Source organism: Mustela lutreola, chromosome 8 (assembly GCF_030435805.1).
Source record: "Mustela lutreola isolate mMusLut2 chromosome 8, mMusLut2.pri, whole genome shotgun sequence".
Lineage (NCBI taxonomy): Eukaryota > Metazoa > Chordata > Mammalia > Carnivora > Mustelidae > Mustela > Mustela lutreola.
The window spans coordinates 68,229,778-68,253,886 of record NC_081297.1 but is presented as its reverse complement, the minus strand read 5'-3'; the positions used below and the strand labels follow the sequence as shown (position 1 = coordinate 68,253,886).

The 24,109-nt window shown below is 44.0% G+C and overlaps 1 protein-coding gene across 1 annotated transcript in view; it reads right to left on the bottom strand.

Moving 5' to 3' along the window:
- Positions 1–23,803, bottom strand: part of SLC38A1 (solute carrier family 38 member 1) — a 65,083-nt gene extending 41,280 nt beyond the window's left edge. Inside the window, exons 1-3 of the mRNA XM_059185569.1 lie at positions 23,476–23,803; positions 8,456–8,564; positions 3,950–4,170 (exon numbers count right to left, since the gene is read on the bottom strand). Of these exons, the coding sequence (XP_059041552.1) occupies positions 3,950–4,071 (122 nt within the window). The 5' untranslated portion in view covers positions 4,072–4,170; positions 8,456–8,564; positions 23,476–23,803. The remainder of the gene's footprint in view (positions 1–3,949; positions 4,171–8,455; positions 8,565–23,475) is intronic.
- Positions 23,804–24,109: the final 306 nt, after the last annotated feature.

Sequence of the window (24,109 nt, the reverse complement as noted above, 5' to 3'; positions counted from 1 at the left end):
CACAGGTGAATGGATAAAGAAGACAAGGTACATACATACAATGGAATATTACTCAGCCACAAAAAAGAATGAACTTGTCATTTGCAATAACATGGTGGACCTAGGGTGTATTATGCCAAGTACAATGTCAGTCAGAGAAAGACAAATACTGTACGATTTTATTCATATGTAGAATTTAAGAAACAAAACAAGTGAATAAAGGAATAAAGAGACAAAAAACAGAATCTTAAATATAGAGAACCAACTGATGGTTATCAGAGTAGGCAGGGCTGGAGGGATGGAGGAAATAGGTGAAGGGGATTCAGAGTACACTTATCTTGATGAGCACTGAGTAATGTATGGAACTGCTGAATCACTATATTGCATGCCTGAAATTAATATAACATTGTATGCTAACTATACTTGAATTAAAAAAAAAAAATGCCCCAGATCCTTTCAAGAAAAATTTTAATTGAAAGTCTCTCAAATTTTGTTAGATGCTTCTGGGGTCATAACAGCACTACCTCTGCAGAGATGAGAACAACAGTAGACAACATACATGAATATTTGCATGGATACAGCTAGGATAATCTACTAATGTTTCAACAACTTTAATATTTCAGCTGCTTTAAAGTAACAATAACCAGCAACCATCCGAAAGCTAAATTGATATTGTTATTCCTTGGGGTGGAGAGCAGAGAAGTGCTTCCCAAAGAAAGAGGGTTGCCCTATAATTGATAGAGACTTTTCTACTTTTTTACTAAAAGGGTTACTATTGCCAGACACTCTGTCGAGTACTTTACATGGATTTTATCATCTCTTTTCACAATACTTACACGTGGTATACCATGTACTATTATTAGCTCCATTTTAAAGAAATTAAGTAACGTGACCAAAGTTACATTGTTAAAAACTAAACTGCTGAGCCAGAATTTGAACCTGAGCTGGCTGGAGGCAGAGCCTGAATTCTTAACCTACAAACAGCAGATGAGTATTGCATTTACTATTCCCCAACAATCCCATGAAGTCAATTATTATTATTATCCCTGTCTCACAGGGATGGGACTAAGGCTCAAAGCACGAGATCACAGAAGTGATCAAGCTAGGGTTCAATTCAAATCCAAGTCTAAACCATGCACTAATGGTTCCGTGTGTGTGTGTGTGTGTGTGTGTGTCTCTTTTTCTCATTTAACAAATATTTTGTAACATCCATCCTGTCCCAGGCACTCTTGTCATATCATTACAAGGTATAAGAGATATAAAGATGATTAAGATGTCTCTTTCTGCCAAGAAGCTCATATCTAGAAAAAGAGCCTAGAGCTTGCTACTCTGAAGTGTGGTGCCCGGAGCGACTATATGGGCATCACCTAGGAGCTGGCTGGAAATCAGAATCTCAGGCCCCGTCCCAGACCTCCCAAACCAGAATCTGCATTTTCACAAGGTTTCCAGGCATTTTGCGTGCACGTTAAAATGTCAGCAGTGCAGGCCTAGTGGACATTTTGAAAGGTTTTCCTGTTTCAAGTATAGATTTCCATGACTACAACCCCAAAATTAGGGCATGAAGTAAAACAACTGAACTGGAATAAGGGTAGGAGTCCTAATACCCACACGGCTCTACTCTATTTTTAACTAAACTTAAAAAGATGATTCTGAGAGTATCCTAGTGGGGAGTTTCCGGGCAAAGCTATCAGCTACATGCCGGGTAAGCAAAGATCAATATTTGCTTTCAACAGTCCCTCTGGCTTCCTAAAAAGAGACACTGTGATCTAAAAGTTCACTGCTCTGGTGCTCGCTTCGGCAGCACATATACTAAAAGTTCACTGCTCTGGCAGAGGGCTCCTCCTAGAGTCCCATAATTGAGCCTGCTTCCCTCGCCCCTATGTGAAAAAGCTACAAGAAGAGGGAGAGGTATTTAGGTGTAGCTTCTGCATGAACCATGATGGGGGTCTTTTTTTTGGTCTTTTCCATTTGCCTGTTTTGGCTTCATGTTGTCACATGCTGTTTTTAATTTGAATTGTCCTAGAGCCAGAAAGGAAGCAAGATTCATGAACTGTGTCAGGCAAAGAGCTGCATCACACTGTATTTGCAGGAGCAAAACCCGATTCCACAAAGCAAGTGGTCAACACCCGCCAGCGCTCCCGCTGTCCCCACTTACTGCCTTAGTCACAGTCTGGGAGGAAGTGAGATCACCCAGGCAAGGTGCCCAAGCCACAGGCAAGAATGGGTGCTTCCAGCTATTACAAGCTGTAATCTCTTCAAAAGCCTACCATTCTTAATTTAGTAAGTACAACTTTTAAAGATCAAGTTCAGATTCTGAACGGAATAGTATAATGACTCATTTTAAGGTCCTTAAAGGTTTGCACTGCTTCAGGAATGAAGCTCTATTATACAACCAAAATGTCCTACTTGTGAAATGGTTAGACTCCCATCCCCTGTTAGGTGGAGGTCAGCAGTGACTGTAGAACAGTCTGGGTGTACAGAGCTTAAGACAGCACTGGTATTTTAATAAAATTGGTAAAGACTCTTTTTTTTCATCCATGTCCCAGGATTATAGTTGGAGGCAGCAGAATAGAGCAGACAGACAGGCATTTCTGACAGACCTGTGTGTACCCTTGGGCAAGTCATTTCATTTCTGAGCCTCAGTTTCCTTATTTGTAAAATGCATTTTTAAATTTTCCTTATTTGCATAAGAAAGCTTTGCAAGTCATAAGGAAAAAATGTCAATAAATGTAAAAACACCTGACATTCAAGAAATGGAATTTACTATTGATAATTACTCAGAAAGGGTGCAAGAAGCATATTTTGGATCCGACCATAAGACATATCCCAACACAGTGAATGGATGATAATGAGGAGCTGTCTGGGTGGCACACTTCACCTCTAAGAACATTTAAGGAAGGGAAGAGGGAGGAGAAGAGGCAGGGCTGGAACCTGAGTTCATGAATGATGGCCCCGAGTCCTCTGCTGGACTTCCAACTGCACACCACAGCAGAAAGGAGAGCAGACTTGCAGAAATAATTTCCACAAAGGTATCTGGTTAGCTGACATATGTTTCCCAATTTCCTTCTGACCAGCCCCAAATGTGTACATTGTTGCTGTTCTCCTAAGCGGTGGTATCTACTGCTATCTACTCCACTCTCTTCCCCTGGCCTTTTAGAAGGCTACATGCTTTCCACAAACCACATCACCAAGTCCCAACCGGGAGAACTTCCTGTGAAATGACCCCTATGTCTGGCTACAAAATCCACATGTCAGAGAATGCCCCAGATCACTTAAAAAAAAAAAAAAAAAAGTTATTGGCCCTACTCTTCTAACTAAGAAACACAGGACCCAAGTGTTGCAAGGACCTGCTGAGGTCACAGCTGGGGCCAAGAGCTTCACCGGCACACTTTTCCCACCTGCCTCCCACCTGTCTCCTCCCACTCATGCTATCTTTTCTTTCTGTTTCATGTACTAAGTCTCTACTACAGTTTCTCAAGAGAGCTACTGGGCCCCAACTGTGGTGATTACTATTTAAAATCTGTGTTATAAATGATGATTATAAGGCTGTATTTGTAGTTTTGAAATGGGATCATTGGCAAAGGGGGTGTTGACTGTTGGTGGGTGACAATGTAGGTGAGGGCAGATGATGCCTGCTCATGTACACATTCAGCAGCGAAGTTCCAGCAGTCAGTCCGATTCACAAGCACAGAGCTTTTGAAAAGTTAGGGCTGGTTGGGGTCCATTGAATTTATATATTTTTATTAGACTCGATTGAAAGATTTGAAAGGATGAATAAATTACTTTCCTATTTGCTTCCTCTGCTATTGCAGACCGGGCCCCACAGATGTCACATAAGAAATTCAAATTACGTCTTCAAATGGAGCATAACTTTAGTAATGAATAATTCAGGAGAATAACCGAAAATCAGAATAATATTTGAGAGACATTTCTTTCATGGACTTGAAAGTGTTAGCGCAAAAATACTTACCTATTTATTTGACCATTTTCTACTTCAGTGAAATCATTGGAATCGTTGCTAATGTTATCGTCCTCGGGCACTGTCATGTTCTGCAACTCCGTTAATTCGAGTCCACTTTTGAAATGCATCATGTTTACAAAGTATCCGGAGTCAAAAAAAAAAAAATTCGTCCAAGTTCTGTTCTGAGTGTATTAAAAACGGATAGCAGCAAAAATATAAGCTTGACAGACCTAGAAAAGAACACAACAAAAACTACTTAAAGATGCGACTATCACCACCAATGAAAGATAAACCATTACAAGTAAACAAAGTTAACAGAGTTAACTTCCTGATAACTTGCCCAATTTGCCATCCAATGCATTAAGGCCGTCTTTGTATATCAAGTTATGGAGGCTTATCTCTCTCTTTTTTTTTTTAAATTTTATTTATTTAGAGGAAGTAGGAGAGGGAATGTAGGCTTCCTACTGGGCAGGGAGCCCGATGTAGGGCTCGATCCCAGGACCCTGGGATCATGACCTGAGCCGAAGGGAGATACTTAACGACTGAGCCACCCAGGCTACCCTGGAAGCTCCTTTCTAAATTTTATGCCTGTCATAAATCTCTCTCCATTTTAACTACAAAAGGAGTCCTGTCCCATCCTCTTCGTGTGCACGTTAACAGGAATACCCCATCAACAGTGGCCAATACAGATGCCTTTAATGGAACAGTGCATTTAAAATGAAAGTGATGCCGTTATTTTAATGCACCTGATCCCAGGACACACACAGAGTGGGTACAGACTACACAGACACAAAAGCACCTCAGATTTAGCAAGCCCAGTTTAATAAAAAATGCGGATCCCCAATAAATGGCATCATGCGGGGTCAACGATGCAACCTGGGGGGGTCAAGCAGCAAAGGACAAATCTGTGGTTTGAAATTTAGCAAACACTTTATCCATCAACTGCAAAAGATTAAATCAATCTCTTCAGTGAAATCACTCTGCGTCAGGGAATTACGGAATTAAAAACTCATACTCGGGGGATTTAGGTTAATCCACCTAAAACTATATTTCCTCTCCAGAAAGGAAGACTTGCAGAGTTCACAGTCTCTCCCACGTGGATGACAGGGACATACATTTCCATGGTATATAAGGGGGGAAGAGGTTCGGACTCAAAGCATCACAAATTAAGAAACAGGTGGCCACCAAGACGAGCTAGACACAACTTGAAAAGCAGGGCCTGTGTAGGAGGAGGAGCCCCCAAGGGGTCATCTCAGTGAGGGCATAGGGGCCGTGGAATGAGGCAGAACGCCAGTAAGTTTGTTCTTCTTTCACTTCCCCATGGCAAACCCCTTTGAATGGTACTTTGTCTGATCCTGAATTCCATAAGCTGCCTACAGCCTAGTGAAGAGTCCAAACTCTGATGTGGGGGCGCCTGAGTGGCTCAGTGGGTTAAGCCTCTGCCTTCGGCTCAGGTCATGGTCTCAGGGTCCTGGAATCGAGTCCCGTATTGGGCTCTCTGCTCAGCGGGGAGCCTGCTTCCCCCTCTCTCTCTGTCTCTGCCTGCCTCTCTGACTACTTGTGAGCTCTCTCTCTCTCTGTCAAATGAATAAATAAAATCTTTAAAAAACAAACAAACAAACAAAAAGAAACTCTGATGTGCCCAGCTAAGCACCCTAGTATATCCCAAGAAGCACTGTGCTCATGGATAGGCCAGACCCATAGGCCATACCTTACAGTGATAATTTTTTAAACTTTCTTCCTCTCTTGGGGTGCCTGGGTGGCTCAGTGGGTTAGAGCCTCTGCCTTCGGCTTGGGTCATGATCCCAGGGTCCTGGGATCGAGCCCCGCATCGGGTTCTCTGCTCAGCAGGGAGCCTGCTTCCTCCTCTCCCTCTGCCTGTTTCTCTGCCTACTTGTGATCTCTGTCTGTCAAATAAATAAATAAAATCTTAAAAAAAAAAAAAAAAACAAAAAAAAACAACTTTCTTCCTCTCTTTCCCACAACCAGGCCATACTGTACTCCTTTTTGTTCATACAGACTCCTATCTAGCACGAAATCTCCCTGCTTCCAGGATCCTTTACAACTTCCAACAGGGAGATTCCGCCAGTGCCGGAGACCTCTGTTCGTGTCCTCCCCCTGTGCTTGTCCTCTGGACTCTGGACTTTCAAATGAGGGGATGGGGAAAACCCTAGAACCCAAGTACGGGTGGGAAATCCTGGAGACAAAGCCAATTACAGCGCATTTGAAGCCTGCAGCCCTAAGTGTGCTAGAGATGACCCCTGCCATCTGGGGCCAGGGTAAATGGACCCTGAAGTGAGGGCCTAGAGCTCCCGACACACCCTCAGAGAGAGGGGGCAACTCTGTCCCCTGCTCATGAAGACATTCTCACTGCCCACTGGGGAAGATGGGAAGAAAGAAAAGAGAAGAGAAGAGAGGAGAGAAAGAGAAAAGAAAAAAGAGAGAGAGAAGGAAAGGGAAAGAAGGAAGAAAGAGGAAGGGAGAGGGGGAGGGGGAAGGAAAGAAGGGAAAGAGAGAGAGAGAGGGAGGACGGACGGAAGCAAGAAAGCAAGCAAGTAAGAAAGGAAGTACTTCCTAATACCTCAGGTTCTGGGAGACTCACCTTCCTACCGGGCAGGCCCTCTCCTGGACAGCAGGAAGCCAGGGCAGAGAGAGACGAGCCTCGCGTCTCCTGGGCAAAGGCACACCTGGTGGCTCAGGGCTGATTGTTCTAGGCAGGAGGCTGGTCAAGGCTAGCAACCCGGCCATCACTAATTGTTCTCAGTGCCTTCCCACAGCAGCAGTGTTTACGACCTGGCTTTACTTGACCCAAGCTGCAGTGTGCTAACACGCACTCTTACATGTTGGTCACCTTAATGAAAGCTGCCCAGATGGGCTCGACTGGGTAATGCCCAGCAGTCTTGCCACACGGGCTCTCTCCCGTACAGCTTCCTCGGAGTCTGAAGTGATCCTACAGGGCTGGTGGGATTCAGTGGATCGTGTTTGCGGTTTGGGCTGTGTCCTTTCCTCTCTACAGACGGGTAGGAAATAGGACACGAGACAAAAATTTTCTGAGGAGAGGAAAAGTAGACTAATCATAGATCTGGAATCCACTGTTTGAATTTAAACTTTTGTATCAATATATATGTGTGTGTACAAGTTCTATAGTAATTTAAATAAATGGCAAAAAGGCAAAAGCATAAAAAGAACCAGAGGACATCCTCGCCACTAAAATTATGTCAGTATTAGGCAAATACCAGTACTAAGTTCATCACAAAGAATAAGTGTTTTTTCCTTTGGCTTAAACAGGACATTTTTTTTCACAGTTCAGGAGGCTAGGTGTCCAAGAGCAAGGAGTCAACAAGTTTTGTCTCTTCAGAGGCCTTGTGGATAGCTATGCCTTCTCTCTGTGTCCTCACGTGACTTGCTGCTGTCTCTGTGTTGTCTGTGTCCTAATCTCCTTTTTTAAAAATACATTTTTATTATTATGAGATAACCTATCTGAAATCTAACTCATTCTTGAAAATGAAAGCTGCAAAATGGGTTAAGTTAAAGTTAGACACCTCTTACCAAGACTGAGGCCACACTTAGAAATTCCTCTCTGTACAATTTATCATCTATCTATTAAGGATCGATAATGAAGGATTTCAAAGTTTGAAAAAAGTCAAATTCAAGAATCTGAAGCAGCTTCATAGGAAAGTCACATTAAGACCAGTCCTTGAGAAAGAATTTTTTTTTCTTATTCTATAACTAATACACACTCACCATAGAATCATTAGAACAGACATTGTAAAAAAGATCCCACCACCCCAAACTGGGCCACTGCTAGACTCTGATGTATTTCCTCTCCTTTTTTCTTCATTATCCTTTCCTTCTTTTTCTTCCCCCATCTCTAGCTCCCTCTTCTCTTTTCTCTCTTTTTTTTAAATATTGGGATTTTAGACTGTTTTTAACCTACTTCATGTAGAATTAGATTATAAGCATTTTGTAGAACAGAAATTTTTTTTTTTTTTAAAAGATTGTATTTATTTATTTATTTGTCAGAGAGAGAGAGAGTGAGAGATCACAAGTAGGCAGAGAGGCAGGCAGAGGCAGAGAGAGAAGCAGGCTCCCTGCTGAGCAGAGAGCCCGATGCGGGACTAGATCCCAGAACCCTGGGATCATGACCTGAGCCGGAGGCAGCAGCTTAACAGACTGAGCCACCCAGGCGTCCCCAAAAATGTTTTGTAAAAACATATTAGTTCCTGAGGCGCCTGGGTGGCTCAGTGGGTTAAAGCCTCTGCCTTCGGCTCAGGTCATGATCCCAGGGTCTTGGGATCGAGCCCCGCGTCGGGCTCTCTGCTCTGCGGGAAGCCTGCTTCCTCCTCTCTCTCTCTCTGCCTGCCTCTCTGCCTACTTGTGATTTTTCTCTGTCGAATTAAAAAAATACACATATATTAGTTCCTTATTAATAAATAATATAAGCTTTGCAGAAAAAATTAGAAAATACATTTTTGCAAATGAAGGGGGGCACAAATTAACAGGAAAAAAAGTTACCTGTTATGTCAGCACACAGAGATGATCACTGTATACATAGATGACCTTCCAGGGCCTTTCTACCCACATAGATACAGTGCCTGGCGCACAGTAGGCACTCAATAAATATCTGTGAAATGAAAAGAGTACAAATAAAAAACAGGTATACATTTACAAAAATGGAAATCATACAGCTTTTAACACACACACATATATATTTCTATATTTTATTTATTTACTTGACAGAAAGACAGCGAGAGAGAGAACACAATCAGGGGAGTGGGAAGCAGGCTTCCCGCTGAGCAGAGAGCCCGACGCAGGGCTCAATCACAGGATCCTGGGATCATGAGCTGAGCTGAAGGCAGACGCCTAACAACTGAGCCACTCAGGTGCCCCAGATATTTTTTCGCTTAAGAAGATACCATCTCCTATCCCGAGATACCATCTCCTATCCCGAGTTACGCGGAGATAGTAAACGCGGGTCTATACCATCACTGCAAATGTTTGCTGCTCTGCGAGATGCTGCTCTGTGTAAATTGACACTCAATTTACTTTACTTCTGGACAGTGACCCTGCTTAGCAGACAAGAGACTAACAGGTGGAGATGGGGCCTGAGCTGAGACTCCTCAGTGAAGCAGATCATGGTCAACGGCACTGGCAGGAAGTGCAGGTTGAGTTCAAGAAGCAAAGAATGACACCTTCACTGAAATACAGAGGTGATTATAAGACAATACAATTAATGAAAAGGCCTAACAGGGTCACTTTGTGAAGATCTTGATGTTAGCTCAATCATAATTACACTCTTTCAACATTTATAATGGGTTACAAATTAAAGTTTAATCAGCACAGAACATCTTTGGTCCTTTACCACAATCTGGTGAGGTACTCTTAAGCAAGAATTATCTCAGTATGCTGATTGGCACATTTTACCAAGAGTACCAACATAAAAGACGTAAGTCTCTACTCTTCATGGTGTTATGTATCAGAGAAGAAGATCCACAGAGAACCTTGTCTAGGCTTACATTACTTGTACCCTATTTAAGCAAGAAAGACAAATATCTGCATGATAGAGATCCAACTATATGGCAGAACAAAGAGTAAATCCAGAAAGATTTCAGAAGTATACATGGATATGGATGTACAGAAGTCAGGAGGCAAGCAGGCAGGAAGGAAGGGGGAAAAGAGGGGGCCTGGAGCAACGAGCTAAGGTCTTAAAAAGTTAGGACTTGAACTATGTCTAAAACCAGGTGGATTTAGACCAGTGGATTGGGAAGACATAACTTGTACTAGGAATAGCACTGGCCAAATGTACACAGAACAGACTTGCATGACCATTCAGATGAACCTCGCTAGTGCAGAGGGAGCGAGGTACATGTTCTTGAGTAGTGGAAGGTTTACAGCTTTGGTAAATGCTGATTAAAAGACTGCAGGGGGGCATGCTTGGGTATCCAACTCTTGACCTCAGCTCAGGTCTTGATCTCAGGGTCGTGAGTTCAAGCCCCACACTGGGCTCTGCACTGGGCTCCATGCTGGGCGTGGAACCTACTTTAAAATATATATATATATAAAATAAAATACTATAGAGGGAAAGACAAACCAAAGAATATATTGTCACTTAAGCCACGTCAAAAGTCACTTTTGGGGACAAATACAGTCTCAATTGCTAATATACTTCAGAGTGGATTGGCCTGCTTGGTATTTGTTCCTACTCCTGTTAGTCCAGTTCTGTAATGATGGAAAGTTGAGAGCTACATTTCCCACGATCTTTTGCAGCTGGGGTTCTAGGCATATTGGATCCCACCAATCAGAGAGCAAGGTGGGGGGAGTGGGGCAAGGCTTCCATGTTGCTGGTGCAGTTCTAGCAGGTGCAGCAGATGGTTCTGGAACCAGCAATTGAGGCTCTGGATTCCTGATCATCAGATTTAGGTCCCGTGGTGTGTTTCTGCATCATGCAGCTGAGACAGTGAGAAACTGGCTTCCTGGTTCCCTGGCTTCCAGATGGAGGCACAAGGAGCAGTTCCCCTCCGGACTAGTTTTAAGTGGTGGTACTCCAGTAATTATTCCAAGAGACCCAGCCTAGGACCTGTCCTGCCGTCTCTTCTGACAATTTTATAGACACTTAATTACCTGTATTAAATCCCTTTCACTTAACATACGTAGAAAGATCTCTGCTACATGTAACTAAACCCTAACTGATATTCATAATTTTATTCCCCCCCCTTTTAAAATTTTTTTAGGGGAACTTTTTTTTTTTTTAAGATTTTATTTATTTATCAGAGAGGGGGGGTGGAGAGAGAGCACAGGCAGACAGAATAGCAGGCAGAGGCAGAGGGAGAAGCAGGCTCCCTGCCAAGCAAGGAGCCCGACGTGGAACTCGATCCCAGGACGCCGGGATCATGACCTGAGCCGAAGGCAGCCACTTAACCAACTGAGCCACCCAGGCGTCCCTAGGGGAACTTTTAAACATACATGCAAGTAGACAGAACTGAATAATGAGCCCCCATGAACCAACTTCAACAATTATCAATTCAGGCCAGTCTTGTTGAAGTTTAACCTCCACCATCACAGAGAATTATTCTAAAGCAGATCCCAGATATCCTCTTATCTGTAAATATTTCAGCACTTATCTCTGAAAAAAATACTTTTATAAAACAACACCTCAGATCACTATCAAACCTAAAAATAAAATAATGCCTTCATATCAATAATATCCAGTCACACACACTTAATTTAAAATTTGTTATGAATTTTTTATTCTGTGAAACTAGTAAGATGAAACCTTTCCTAGCTCAACTAGCTAGGTCAGTAGTTTTGAGAAAGCATTAGGCCTCAGGCCACTGATGATCCTATTCTTCCTGCCATCTCTTCTCATGTCTAAGCCAGTTTGCCCATCTGAGGTCCTTGGATAACATGAATCCAGGAGCTGCTTTTTGTATCTCAAAAGGCCTCAAACAAGCCAAACAAGTTGACTAAAATGTCAGGTATCTTTGCTTTAGGCCAGATTGCGTTAACTTGCTATGATGATCCTAAATTCTGACCAGCAATTTTGTATTTCTTTGAGTAATAAAAACTGGAAATAAATTAATATATTAAAGTTGTAGTCAACACTCATTAAACAGTACACTTACAATCTGGATATTGCATCACATATAAATTATACTTCAACTAACACAAATCCTAATGTATAGAAACGCAACTGACTTCTGTACATTGATTTTATACCATGCGACTTTGCTAAACTCCTCTATCAGTTTTGTGGCAGGTTTTGGGTGGAATCTTTTGGGTTTCTACATAAAGCATGTTTTCTGCAAAAAGTGAAAGTTTGACTTCTTTGCCATTTTGGATGCCTTTTATTTCTTTTTGTTGTCTGATTGCTGAGCCCAAGATTTCCAGTACTGTGTAGAACAACAGTGGCGGTAGTGGACATCCCTGCTGTGTTCCTGACCTTAGGGGAAAAGTTCTCAGTACTTCCTCATTAAGGATGATATTCCCTGTGGGGTTTTCACATATAGCTTTTATGATATTGAGGTATGTTCCCTCTATCCCTACACTGCAGAGAGTTTTTAATCAAGAAAGGATGCTGTATTTTGTCAAATGCTTTTTCTGCATCTATTGAGAGGATTGTATAGTTCCTGTACTTTTTTTTAATTAACATGGTATATCACATTGATTGATTTGCAGATGTTGAAGAACCCTTGTGGCCCAGGAATAAATCCCACTTGGTCACGGTGAATGATCCTTTTAATGAACTGCTGGATCCTATTAGCTAGTATCTTGGTGAGAATTTTTGCATCCATGTTCATCAGGGATATTCGTCCGTAGCTCTCCTTTTTGCTGGGGTCTTTGTCTGGTTTTGGGATCAAGATAATGGGTGGCCTCATAAAATGAGTTTGAAAGTTTTCCTTCCATTTCTATTTTTTGAAATAGCTTCAGAAGAAGTATTCATTCTTCTTTAAATGTTTGGTAGAATTCTACTGGGAGGCCATCTTGTCCTCGACTCGTTTGTTGAGAGATTTTTGATTTCTGCTTCAATTTCTTTGCTTGTTATAGGTCTGTTCAGGTTTTCTATTTCATCCTGTTTCAGTTTTGGTAGTTCATACATATCTAGGAATGCATCCATTTCTCCCAGATTGTCTCATTTGTTGGCATAAAATTGCTCATAACATTCTCTTATAATTGCTTGTATTTGTGCAGTGTTGGTTGTGAACTCTCCTCTTTCATTCATGATTTTATTTATGTGGGTTATTTCTCTTTTCTTTTTGATATGTCTGATGAAGGGGTTATTGATCGTATTAATTCTTTCAAAGAACCAGCTCCTAGATTTGTTGACCTATTCTACTGTGTTTTGTTTTGTTTTAATTTCTGTATCATTGATTTCCACTCTAATCTATATTATTTCTCTTCTCCTTCTGGACTTGGGATTTATTTGCTGTTCTTGTTCCAGCTCCTTTTGGTGAAAGGTTAAGTTGTGTATTTAAGACTTCTTTCTTGAGAAAGCCCTGTATTGCTATATACTACCCTATGACCCAGCAACTCCCACTAGCTATATTTATCCGAAGGATACAAACACAGTGATTTGAAGGGGCACATGCACCCAATGTTTATAGCAGCAATGTCCACAATAGCCAAACTATGGAAAGAGCCCAGATGTCCATCAACAGATGAAGGGATAAAGAAGATGTGGTGTAGATCTACAATGGAATATTACTCGGCCATCAAAAAGAATGAGATCTTGCCATCTGTAACAACATGGATGGAACTAGAAGGTATTATGCTAAGCGAAATAAGTCAGTCAGAGAACAATAAATATCATATGATTTCACTCATATGTGGAATTTAAGAAATGAAACAGATGAACAGGGGGGCAGGAAAAAGAAATAAATAAGATGAAACGAGAGAGAGACAAACCATAAGAGACTCATAACTCCAGGAAACAAGCTGAGGGTTGCTGGAGGGGACGGTGATGGGGGTTGAGGGAACTGGGTGATGGGCATTAGGAGGGCACTTGAGGTAATGAGCACTGGGTGTTGTATGCAACTGATGAATCACTAAATTCTACCTCTGAAACTAATAATACACTATATGTTAACTAAATTGAATTTAAATAAAAACTTTTTATTATTTTTTTTAAGATTTTATTTATTTATTTGACAGACGAGATCACAAGTAAGCAGAGAGGCAGGCAGAGAGAGAGAGGGGAATGCAGGCTCCCTGCTGAGCAGAGAGCTGGATGCAGGGCTCAATTCCAGGATCCTGGGATTATAATCTGAGGAGTAGGCAGAGGCCTTAACCCGCTGAGCCACTCAGGCAGCCCTAAATAAAAACTTTTTAAAAAGCTTAAAATTGATACTCAAAATCTTTGAAAATGATCTTTGGGAGGTGGGAAATAATAAAAGTGGCCTTTGGTTGTGAAAAGCCTAGGATCCTGTAAGCAATCTCAATGTAAAGACATTTTTCTCTCTTCTTCAAAGACTCTGACTGGCTTAACCAAATGCAAGTCACAACTCTGCTAGCACTTTGTATTACCACTTCCTCTCCACGTGCTTCCCTGCCCTCCGCCAATCACTCTCAGCTCCCTATCTGGAAAGTGACTTGTCTGTAATCTTGAAATACCAGCCCCCACCAGCCTTTTACTGCCAACAACCTGAACAACTTGCTCCCGTCTTCATCGCTCCCCTGAAACCATGCTCCGCTGGCAAATTCCAGCCCCACCATTCAGCAGCTGTTGACCCCAGGCAAGTAGGTTAATGTCGCTTTGCCTCAGTTTCTGAATCTGTAAATTGGAGATGAAGAATACCCACCTCAAACAGTCATTATCAAGAATCCATGCTCGACTCCAAGGGCAGCACCTGCAACAGTGCCTCTCAGGCTCCTGGGACGATACTTGCTACAACTGCTACCACTTCCCGTCAAGGCAGGTGGCCCTTTCTCAGTTCTCATTTTCTCCAACTCCTTCTTCAGCAGCAGGGAGCACGGCTTCCTGACCTCCCCCGCTCCCCACCACTTGCTTCTAAGCACTGCCTCTAGGCTAACTTCCTTCTCCCGCCTTGAGGGTAGGGGTTCCTCCTTCTAGCACACACTCCACATTCTTTCCTTTTTAAGGTTTCAAGCCTGGAGTGTCAGGTTCCATCCCACAAAGGCATCTTTCAGACTTTTTCCCCAGTCTTTCTCATTTCATAAAACTGGCATTCCTCTGCATTATGAAATAGGATCTCCCTCATAAATACTACTTGATAAAGATCAAGTCACTTAACATGTCACATGTTTCTTCATCTGTAAAATGAGAAGGCTGGAGGGAGAGAGGATTTCTCAGGTTCCTTCCAGCTCAGAAAAATTTCCACAAATTCTTTTTAGACGCCAGCTGCCCACTGGACTTCTTCACGCGGATGTTTGCCATTACATCAAACTCCACTTGCCTAGTTGAACACATCGCTGACCTCACACATCAGTTTTGCTATTCCTGTGAAAGATAATGTTTGTTCTCCTCATCACTCAGACTTGGGGCCCGGGTATGGCTTTAATGCTGTTGACTATCTAATCAGTCACCATGCCCCATCAACATTCTTCCGTATGTCCCCTCTCTGCCCCTCATCCCTGCCCACCCACAACTGGCTCTCCTCCATGCTACCTGCTGACCCTGCCCTCTCCCCACTACAGGTTGTTCCTGAAAATACATGTCTGGCCCATCCCTCTTCTCTTCTTGCCAATCATAATTTCCCAAAGCCTACAGGATGAAGTCTAACTCTGGAACCTTACAACACAATCTCAGATTACTCGTAACTAGCTCTTTAATTTTCTCTCCAAGGACATTCCTCCTGAACCTTCCATTCCCTCAATCGATCTAGTCTTACACAGTTTTCTGCTTTGTTCACACCATTCCTTTGGCCCTGAACATGCTCCCCTCCCCCTTCTTGTGAAGCCCATTTCTTTTTTTTTTTTTTTTTTAAGATTTTTATTTATTTATTTGACAGACAGAGATCACGCAAGTAGGCAGAGAGGCAGGCAGAGAGAGAGGAGGAAGCAGGCTCCCCGCTGAACAGAGAGCCCGATGTGGGGCTTGATCCTAGGACCCTGGGATCATGACCTGAGCCGAAGGCAGAGGCTTTAACCCACTGAGCCACCCAGGCACCCCGTGAAGTCCATTTCTATTAGAGTACATTTCTCTTAAAGCCCAGCTTGTTTGTTTTCATGCTTTTTTTTTTTTTTTTTTTTTTTTTTTTTAAATTTCAAACCAACCTTCCCTGTGATATCTCTCTTCAATGAGCAACCCATGATTGATTATTTACCTGTCATGGATTCTTTAAGCATTTTTGTATAGATTACTCATTGGCTTATACAAGGGTTCTTATATATGTTGATAGTCTTCATGTGTACTTATCATCCTCCATAATTAGAATTTCAGCTCCTTGAAAACAGGGGTCATAGACCATATAGCTCCCTAGCACATGGTAGTAGCAAATACGTTAACAATAATAATGATGACTAAATTTAAAAAACAAGCTATGATCATCTGTCTGCAGACAATATATTAATGATCCTCACAAACACTTTCTCAGTAAAACAAAATAGAAATGGGAAGATAAAGGAAGTAACATGAATAGCCTCACCTCCTGGTTTTCATGAAGTCTGCCACTTACGTCCTTTTACATTTAATCTGGGCATGTGAGAATTATGCGGAAATACATTTAAAACTGTGAAGTACTATATAAATGGAAGGTATTTATCATGAACATCACAGTCACTATGCTTGGAATGTTTAGGAATTCTTGGCATGATTTCGAAAGGTCCAGAGAAAGTGGAATTAATTAAGGCAGTGGTTCTGTACTGGGAACTATTCTGGCAATGTCTGGAGATATTTCTGACCATCACAAGTGAGGGGATGCTGCAGATTGCTAGGGGAGAGAGGTCAGAGCATGCTGGGAAATGTTATACAATGTACAGGATGGCAGTCCACAACAGTTGTCTGGCTGCAAATGTCAGCAGTGCCAAGGAAAAGAAGCCCCCTGTCAAAGGAAGCTCGCCAGGGAATAAGCGGCTCACTTCCTGGGACAGGAGGAGCCCTGCATCCTATCTTGTTCACAGTCTCCCGACACCTGCATCCATCGCTCCAGAATTCCTCTTCTCTTCCGGTTCCTATGTGGTCTTTTAAATGTCCGTTATCAATGTGGCCAGCCTATGATATCTGGGAATTAACCTATCCATATTCAGATGTTTTGAGACAACTCTGATTCCTCTAAGAAAATACTGATAAACTCCAGAAGTTAACAAAGTCAATCTGTAACTTTGGATATGGGACAAACTGCATATTACATTAAAAAAATAATAATAAATCCCCGTGATGCTTAAATAAATGAGAACAGTGAATGTATTTGAGCAGTGTGGGTACCACAAAACTAAAAATCTTCCTCATTAACTGAAAATTCATAGATTTAAATAACTACGAAAAACACAGTGTTGAAACAACCTGCAACAGTTCAGCCTCTGAGAAAATTCCTTCTTGGCACATGTGTGTTTTTGCTCTAATGATGTTTTTGATCAAGAACTAAAACACTCGGGGCGCCTGGGTGGCTCAGTGGGTTAAGCCGCTGCCTTCGGCTCAGGTCGTGATCTCGGGGTCCTGGGATCGAACCCCACATCGGGCTCTTTGCTCAGCAGGGAGCCTGCTTCTCTCTCTCTGCCTGCCTCTCTGCCTACCTGTGATCTTTCTCTGTCAAATAAATAAATAAAATCTTTAAAAAAAAAAAAAAAAAAAAAAAAAAAGAACTAAAACACTGGATAGGATTGTCTTTGTTTCTAAGGCTTCTCCAAGCTATGACAGGTAGCTCTCAACAAAATATTCAAGAAAGAAGAGAAATAATTAGAATTTTAAAGCATCACAAAGTGCTGCATGTAAAACAAAAAGATCATTTACGGGGCGCCTGGGTGGCTCAGAGGGTTAAGCCGCTGCCTTCGGCTCAGGTCATGATCTCAGGGTTCTGGGATCGAGTCCCACATCGGGCTCTCTACTCAGCAGGAAGCCTGCTTCCCTCTCTCTCTCTGCCTGCCTCTCCATCTACTTGTGATCTCTCTCTGTCAAATAAATACATAAAATCTTAAAAAAAAATCATTTACACAAAAAAAGTACAAATCCACTTTTGCGTGAAAATAGAAAACATCATAAAATACACTATGCCCCAATACCAAATGATGTAATAATCCTTGGACAATTTTTTCTTCCCTCTAGGCCTGTTTTCTCACCTTAAGACAGGAAGTTCTGATTGACCAATGTTCTCTCCAAGAACATTGGAGAGTTTTAAAACCCTCTGAATTTATGATCCTATCAAGTGTTTCTTAATGGATCGCTTTCAGAGATAAGAAATGGGCTTGTGGGCAAATCTTCTGAATAGGTGAACTCGGCTGGAAGTCCTCAGTTCCAGACCGAGACATCGGAATCACCCAGGGAGTTTAAAACAAAATAACCTAAAACACAGCAGTTTCTGATTTAATTGGTCTAGGGTGGGATCAAGCATGGATAGTTTAAACGCTCTCCAGGGGATTCGAATGTGCTAGTACTAAGGTCTATGGATAGATTGCAAATACAACCACAGCCCACGTACGTGTGACAAATGAGCAAGGCAGACTGAGTAAGAACCTAGAGAACACATATCCTACCTATTTCAGTAGGAATAGGACAGATCTTTCGATTTTTTTCAAGAAATGCCAGAAATCAGGGTGCCTGAGTGACTCAGTCAGTCAAGCGCCTGCCTTTTGCTCGAGGTCACGATCCCAACCTCCCCCACTGGGCTCCTTGCTCAGCCGGGAACCAGCTTCTTCCTTTCCTCCCCACTTGTGCTCTCTCTTGCTATCTCTGATGCTATTGCTCTCTCTCAAATACATAAATAAAATCTTAAAAAATAAATAAATGCCAGAAATCCAATTTTTAAGTGAGGATCTGCTGTTTAGATATTGACAACTAATTTCAAACAGTTTTAAAGGGAAGTGTAGGTCACACAAAATGTACCCACAGGCTTTATTTGGCTTTCTTGCCACCAGTGTGCAGCCTCAACTAAATGAGTTCCAGAAATCAAAGACAGCTTTTCCTCTGTGGTCTGTCCTGTCTCTCCTACTCAGCCTCTTCCTCCCACACCTGGGTCGGAGCCTATCCCTTTCCTTTTCCTTTCCATTGCCTCTTTCTTTTCCAATCTTCTTCATCACTCCTCAAAGATGGAAACTGAGATCCACACATTAAATCTTCATGTGGCCCCGGCTGTATCACTGGGCAGGACTGTATAGCTGGGAACACTCACATCGTGAATCGTAACCTGAGGCTGTGCATCCATGAAATCAACAATGCGTTCAGTCAAATCAGGGGAAAAGTCAGTCAAGCTCACAGTTCGGCAGAACTTAGACTTTATATCAAACAACATATGGAGCGCTTCATTTAAATTCTGACTTTGTTTTGTTTGCTTTAAAATCTAAGCCACTGTAATTAGAATCATCCTGGGTGTTTTTTTAAAAAATATTCGCAAGTCTGAGCTCCACTGCAGGCTGACTACATCTGAAGATCTGGAAATGGAGTCTGGGCATTGGTAGCTTTTAAAATACTTCAAGTGAGACGGGGAGGCACCTGGGTGGCTCAGCTGGCTGAGTGTCCAGCTCATGTTTTCAGCTCAGGTCGTGATCTCAAGGATCATAGGATCTAGGCTTAGCAGGGAGCCTGCCTGGATTCTCGCCCTCTGCCCTTCCCCCCACTTGCTTCTGTGCACTCTCATTCTCTCTCTCTCTCTCTCTCCCACTAATAAATAAATCCTTAAAAAAAATTAAAAAAAAAATTAAAGACCCCAAGTGGATCTAATGTGAAGGCAGAGTTGAGGATCACTAATCTAAACTCGTGCCGTACACCTGTGGATTAGCAACACATTGAACTCTAAATGATTATCATCTCGAGTGCTTCTTTTAACTTGTGTAAGGGCTTCCTCCGCTCTGTTCTCATTGTGTCTTCACAACTCTGTGTGTGTGTGAGCTCACTGAGCTTGGACACTATTTATTAGCAATGGACAGATGAGAAAACTAGGCATAAAAATGTGAAATGGTTTGCACAAGTGCCCCAGCTAATCATTGGCAAAGACGCACTGGAACTTCACCTGAGGCAGAGTTCCTTGATTGTAAGCCTGGTTCTTGCAAAGGGGCCATCCTGATCACTGAATTATTACTGTTATTGAGTAACCCTAACACACAGATGGCCACTAGAAAACCAATGACTATAATGTGATCAAATTTCAGAAGTGACTGTAACTGTTTTTTAAAAAGACGCGGTTTAGGGTCAGTGGTCCAAGGTGTTTTTTCTGAAGTCTGTGATGTGATTTTGAAAGTGCTTACTTCTGCACACATCCTTCCCCCACACCCACATCACCTTTCATAGTTTCCATTAAGATATTATTTTCAGAAAAGTGTTTTAAGTGATTAAATATGCACAGAATATTGGAGGTAAGGGGAATATTACTGATCAACTTTCCCACCACCTCTGATAGCTGAGATACCTGAAGTCCCTTTTAATTCAAGACATATGGAGTGCTACCATGGTGCCAAGGGCTTGGCACCCATTATCTGAATTAAATCTTCAGGGTAACTCAGTAGGATGGGTACCACTATAACCATCATCATCATTACCTTCATTCCCATTTAACAAATGAAAAAACAAAGGGGGAAAAACAAAGATAGCCACCTGGATGGCTCAGTCAGTTGAGCAGCTGACTCTTGATTTCAGCTCAGGGCATGATCTCAGGGTCCTAAGATCAAGCCCCATGTCAGGTTCCACACTCAGCTGGAAGTCTGCTTGAGGATTCTCTCTTCCTCCCCCTCCACCCCTTCCCTTTGACTCTTTCCCTCCTCTGCCCTTCTCCCAGTGCTGTCTCTAAGTAAATAAATAAACTCTTAAAACAAACAAACAAATAAACAAAACCCCACAAAAAGCAAAAAACAACCCACTAAGGTTTGGAGGTGCTAAACAATTTGCCCAATGTCCCTGGGCTGGTAAGTTGAAACCCAGTATTTACTTTTGGCTCAAAGCCTGTGGCCTCATCTCCTGCCCTCCATCACCTAGAGTGATAAAAGTGCAAAAAGTAAAAGATATATTTTTATGAAAATGCTGAGAGATGATCAGTGAACAGTGATTTGAAAGGGAAGAAAAAAAGGCATTTGGGCTAGGCCTTCCCAAATACACAGGATAACAGTAAGTGTTCTAGTCTAGAATCAATGCCCATGCTGAAGCAGAAAAACCACAGGGAGAGCACGAGGTGAACTGTGAGAAAGATGGAAAGAGATGAGGCGTCGGACTGTGGAGCGTCCTCAGTGCCTGACTAAGGAATCGAGACTTTAACTTTAGGCCATGGGAACACCCTGAAGGTTTTTAGAAGCAAAGCCACTAAAAAAAAAAAAAAAAAAAAAAAGTAAGCTGAGTTTTAGAAATCCAGAACCCATGGAAGTGTGGAGACTGAATTAGGGGAGCAGGGCCTGGTACCCAAGGAGAGCAACGAGAAAGCTGTTCCGCCTCAGGAATTCCTGCTTCACTCTTCACCACGTGTTGTGCTGGCCTGAAGCACGGGTTTCTTCAGGGCACCTCCACGTCTCTTTCATGATCCTTTTATCCCAATACATGGCTTGCTTTGCCATGTCTAGGACAGATGACAGGGACCTGAACTTGGGCAGTGAGAATGGAGGTGAGAAGATAGGTTTGAGAGGCATTTGCAAGGGCCTGGTAACTGCTCAGAAGTGGGGAGAGGGTAGGAGGGAAAGGGAAGCAGGGTAAAGAAACCTCTGGCATCTTCGCTTGGGAGAAAGGGGAACAGATAATGGGATATAGAAAGGAAGGGATGGTCCCCAGCCGCATAAAGAAGTGAATGAGACGACTCAGGTCTCAGTTTGAGAGGCATTTATTAAACAGTAACTGTGTGCAGGATATTAGGGGAACAATAATGAGTAAGATTGGTTTTTGCCCACAAGTGTCATCCAGAGGGAGGAAAAATACAAGACTAGAATAGACAGATGCCTGGCCTCTTAGTCTCTGGACAAACGTCACCCTCCCACACAGGCCCTGCTAGACGGTCATCTATTCCAAGTGCCCTCCCCAACACATGATCTTGTTTTATTTCTCCCTTAAGCTAACAAGTACCTGAAATTCATTATATGTGCATTTACGGTCTCTTCCCCCAAGAGAAGGGAAACACGAACTTTATCTAGTCACATTATAAGAAGTCCTCAGTAGGAAATAGTTATTGAATATTGGGGGAGGGAGAGCGCCATGAATAAACTTCATCAAGGTTTTAAGACCTCAAACCAAACTAGGCAAGTTTCCTAAATACCTAAGCTGATATGCTAAGAATTGAAGTGGCCGGAAAGAGTAAAGCCATTTTGAGGCTGGGGCCAAACAAAATCCAGGATCAGTGCCTCATCTTGACTGTTTCCGCATAGATTTCAGGAGTACCCCCCACCCCCACCCCGTGAGACGTTTCAACAATGAGGCCAGCCAGCCACCTAGCTCAGGTTTTATTTCCGTTGTCCTTCTGACGTCAGAAAAAGCACGAGTTGCTGCACAGTTTCTTCTATCAAGGTGACAAATTACAGCCTTGCTGTTCTCTGCAGTCTGCAAACCACAGCCTTATTCTCTCCTCCCCCTTGTATTAAAAAAATTAACTCCACTGCAGAGATGTCAAATCCGTTCACATACACATAAATACCGTTTCTTAGCGCCGGGGTCTTTTTCACTCTTAACTACAGAGATCACCATGGTTTCGTCTCAGAAAGTACGTGATCCTGGCGGCAGTAAGGTTTCCACGGGAAGAAACAGTGCTATCAAAACTGGGTCCGCGCCGCAGAGAGAGACACAAAGGGCTCTCAACTGTAGCACCACCTTCTCAAGCCCGAGACCGCCTGAGAGAGGCATCCCGAAATGCGGTGAGGCTGCAACCGCGAAATTCCTTTTGCCGCCATATGCTCTTGTATATCCTCCGATCACAGTTCACCCTAAATCCAGGGGCGGGCGACCTCGCAGGCAAGCAGCGCCCAGGCAGCCCCATAACCTGCGCGGTCCCAGGGGATGCTAAGGAGCCAGACCGTCAGGGACGTGATTATGGGGGTGGGGGGCGCCCCAGGGCGCGCACTGGGGCGAAGGAGCGCTTTCCTCCCGGCCCCGACGCGGCGAGTTCAAAGGCCTTTTGTGGCCACGTTTAGGGACGCGAGCGAAAAGCCGGAGACCGGAGGAGGGAAAGGGAGAGGAGCCGAGGGCAGTCCGCGCCCGGGCCCCGCGCGAGCGGTGGCCTTTTGTTCCCCAGCTCCCGCGGAATCCAGCTCTCAGAACAGCACTTCTCTTTCTCCCCTTCTTCTGTTGGAAAGCACCTCTTCAGGGCGGGAAAGAACAGTGAATCACCGCCAGCTTCCTTTAGTAATCTTCCCCCTGCATCCTCCTACTCTAGGCTGCTGCGAGAGGGGGCAGAGCTCGAGGAAGGGGCTGCTAACGTGCTCCTGTTTACTCGCGCTCGGCGGTTCGGTTCCCTCGCGGCGCCCAGTACCCCAGCCTCAGCCAGCCGCACGCACACCCCCGGGGGCATCACATGCTCTCCTCCGGGCCCTGCGGACGCAGGAAATTCCCCCCAAATGTCCGGATTCGAGCACTCCTCGGGTAGGCAGCAGCGCCCTCGCGTCCGCTGCACTCTCCCTCCAGACCCGCGTGGTCCCCGACCCTAGTATCATTTAACCAGATCGCGTGCCACACTCTACCGCTATGAAAACAGACCCAAAAAGTAAGCCACAGCCCACGCAAAGGTGAAATCAGGGGCCCCTGCGCCCCCTTACGCTGCCGCGTGCGTTCGGAAGAACAGACGATCTGGACTTTTCCCGTATTTAATACAAGCAAAATCCGAAGGCAGCGGGTAGAACCGCGCACTCCTTCCTTCCACGCCCGCATGGGTGTCTTGGACGTTACCGCCTCCTCTCGCATCCAAAACATGCCTTTCCTCCCTGCCGCCGCTCCCTTGGCTCCCCCTGGAAAAGCAAAATCGCCTTACCTTGGGCAATAAAGGGAAAAGTGGCAAAAGGAGACCAGGTGTCCGCCCTTCCGGGATTCCCCCGGCCGTGTGATGTCCTTTGTGTCAAGGTCTGGCTGCCGCGGCGGGGAAAAGGTGGCCTCCGTCAGCGAGGGCTGGGCGGGGAGGGTTCACACGCGGCGGCGGATTTCCGAGGAAGGTGAAGGGCGGAGGTTCCCAGCGACCTTCAGGCAGAGCGGCGTGGCCGCCCCAGCCCGCGCTCTCTGGCTCTCCTCCTCCTTTCGGGGCCGATTGCATCAGAATCTCCCCCCACCGCCAACCCCCACCCACACTCTGCTCGCCAGCCTCGCACTTACATCCACACGCTCTGGCACGGAGGGTCTCGAATCGCAGTCATTCTCCTACTGGGGGGCGCGTCGCCTTTGCACATCCATGGCTCGTGATGGTTTAAAGGGGAAAGTCAGGCCATTCCTCCGCGTCCCGCGTCCCGCCGCCTCCCCTCCCGCGCGCCCGCTCTTTAACCAAGGCTGCTTGTCACTGAGCGGTGCCCGTCACATGGTGTCTCTGCTGGCGGCCGCGCCTCGCGACTTTCCTCTTGCCGCTTAGAGGATGCAGCGACCGCGGCTGGCGGAGATTGAGCATCGGGGAAGGGGCG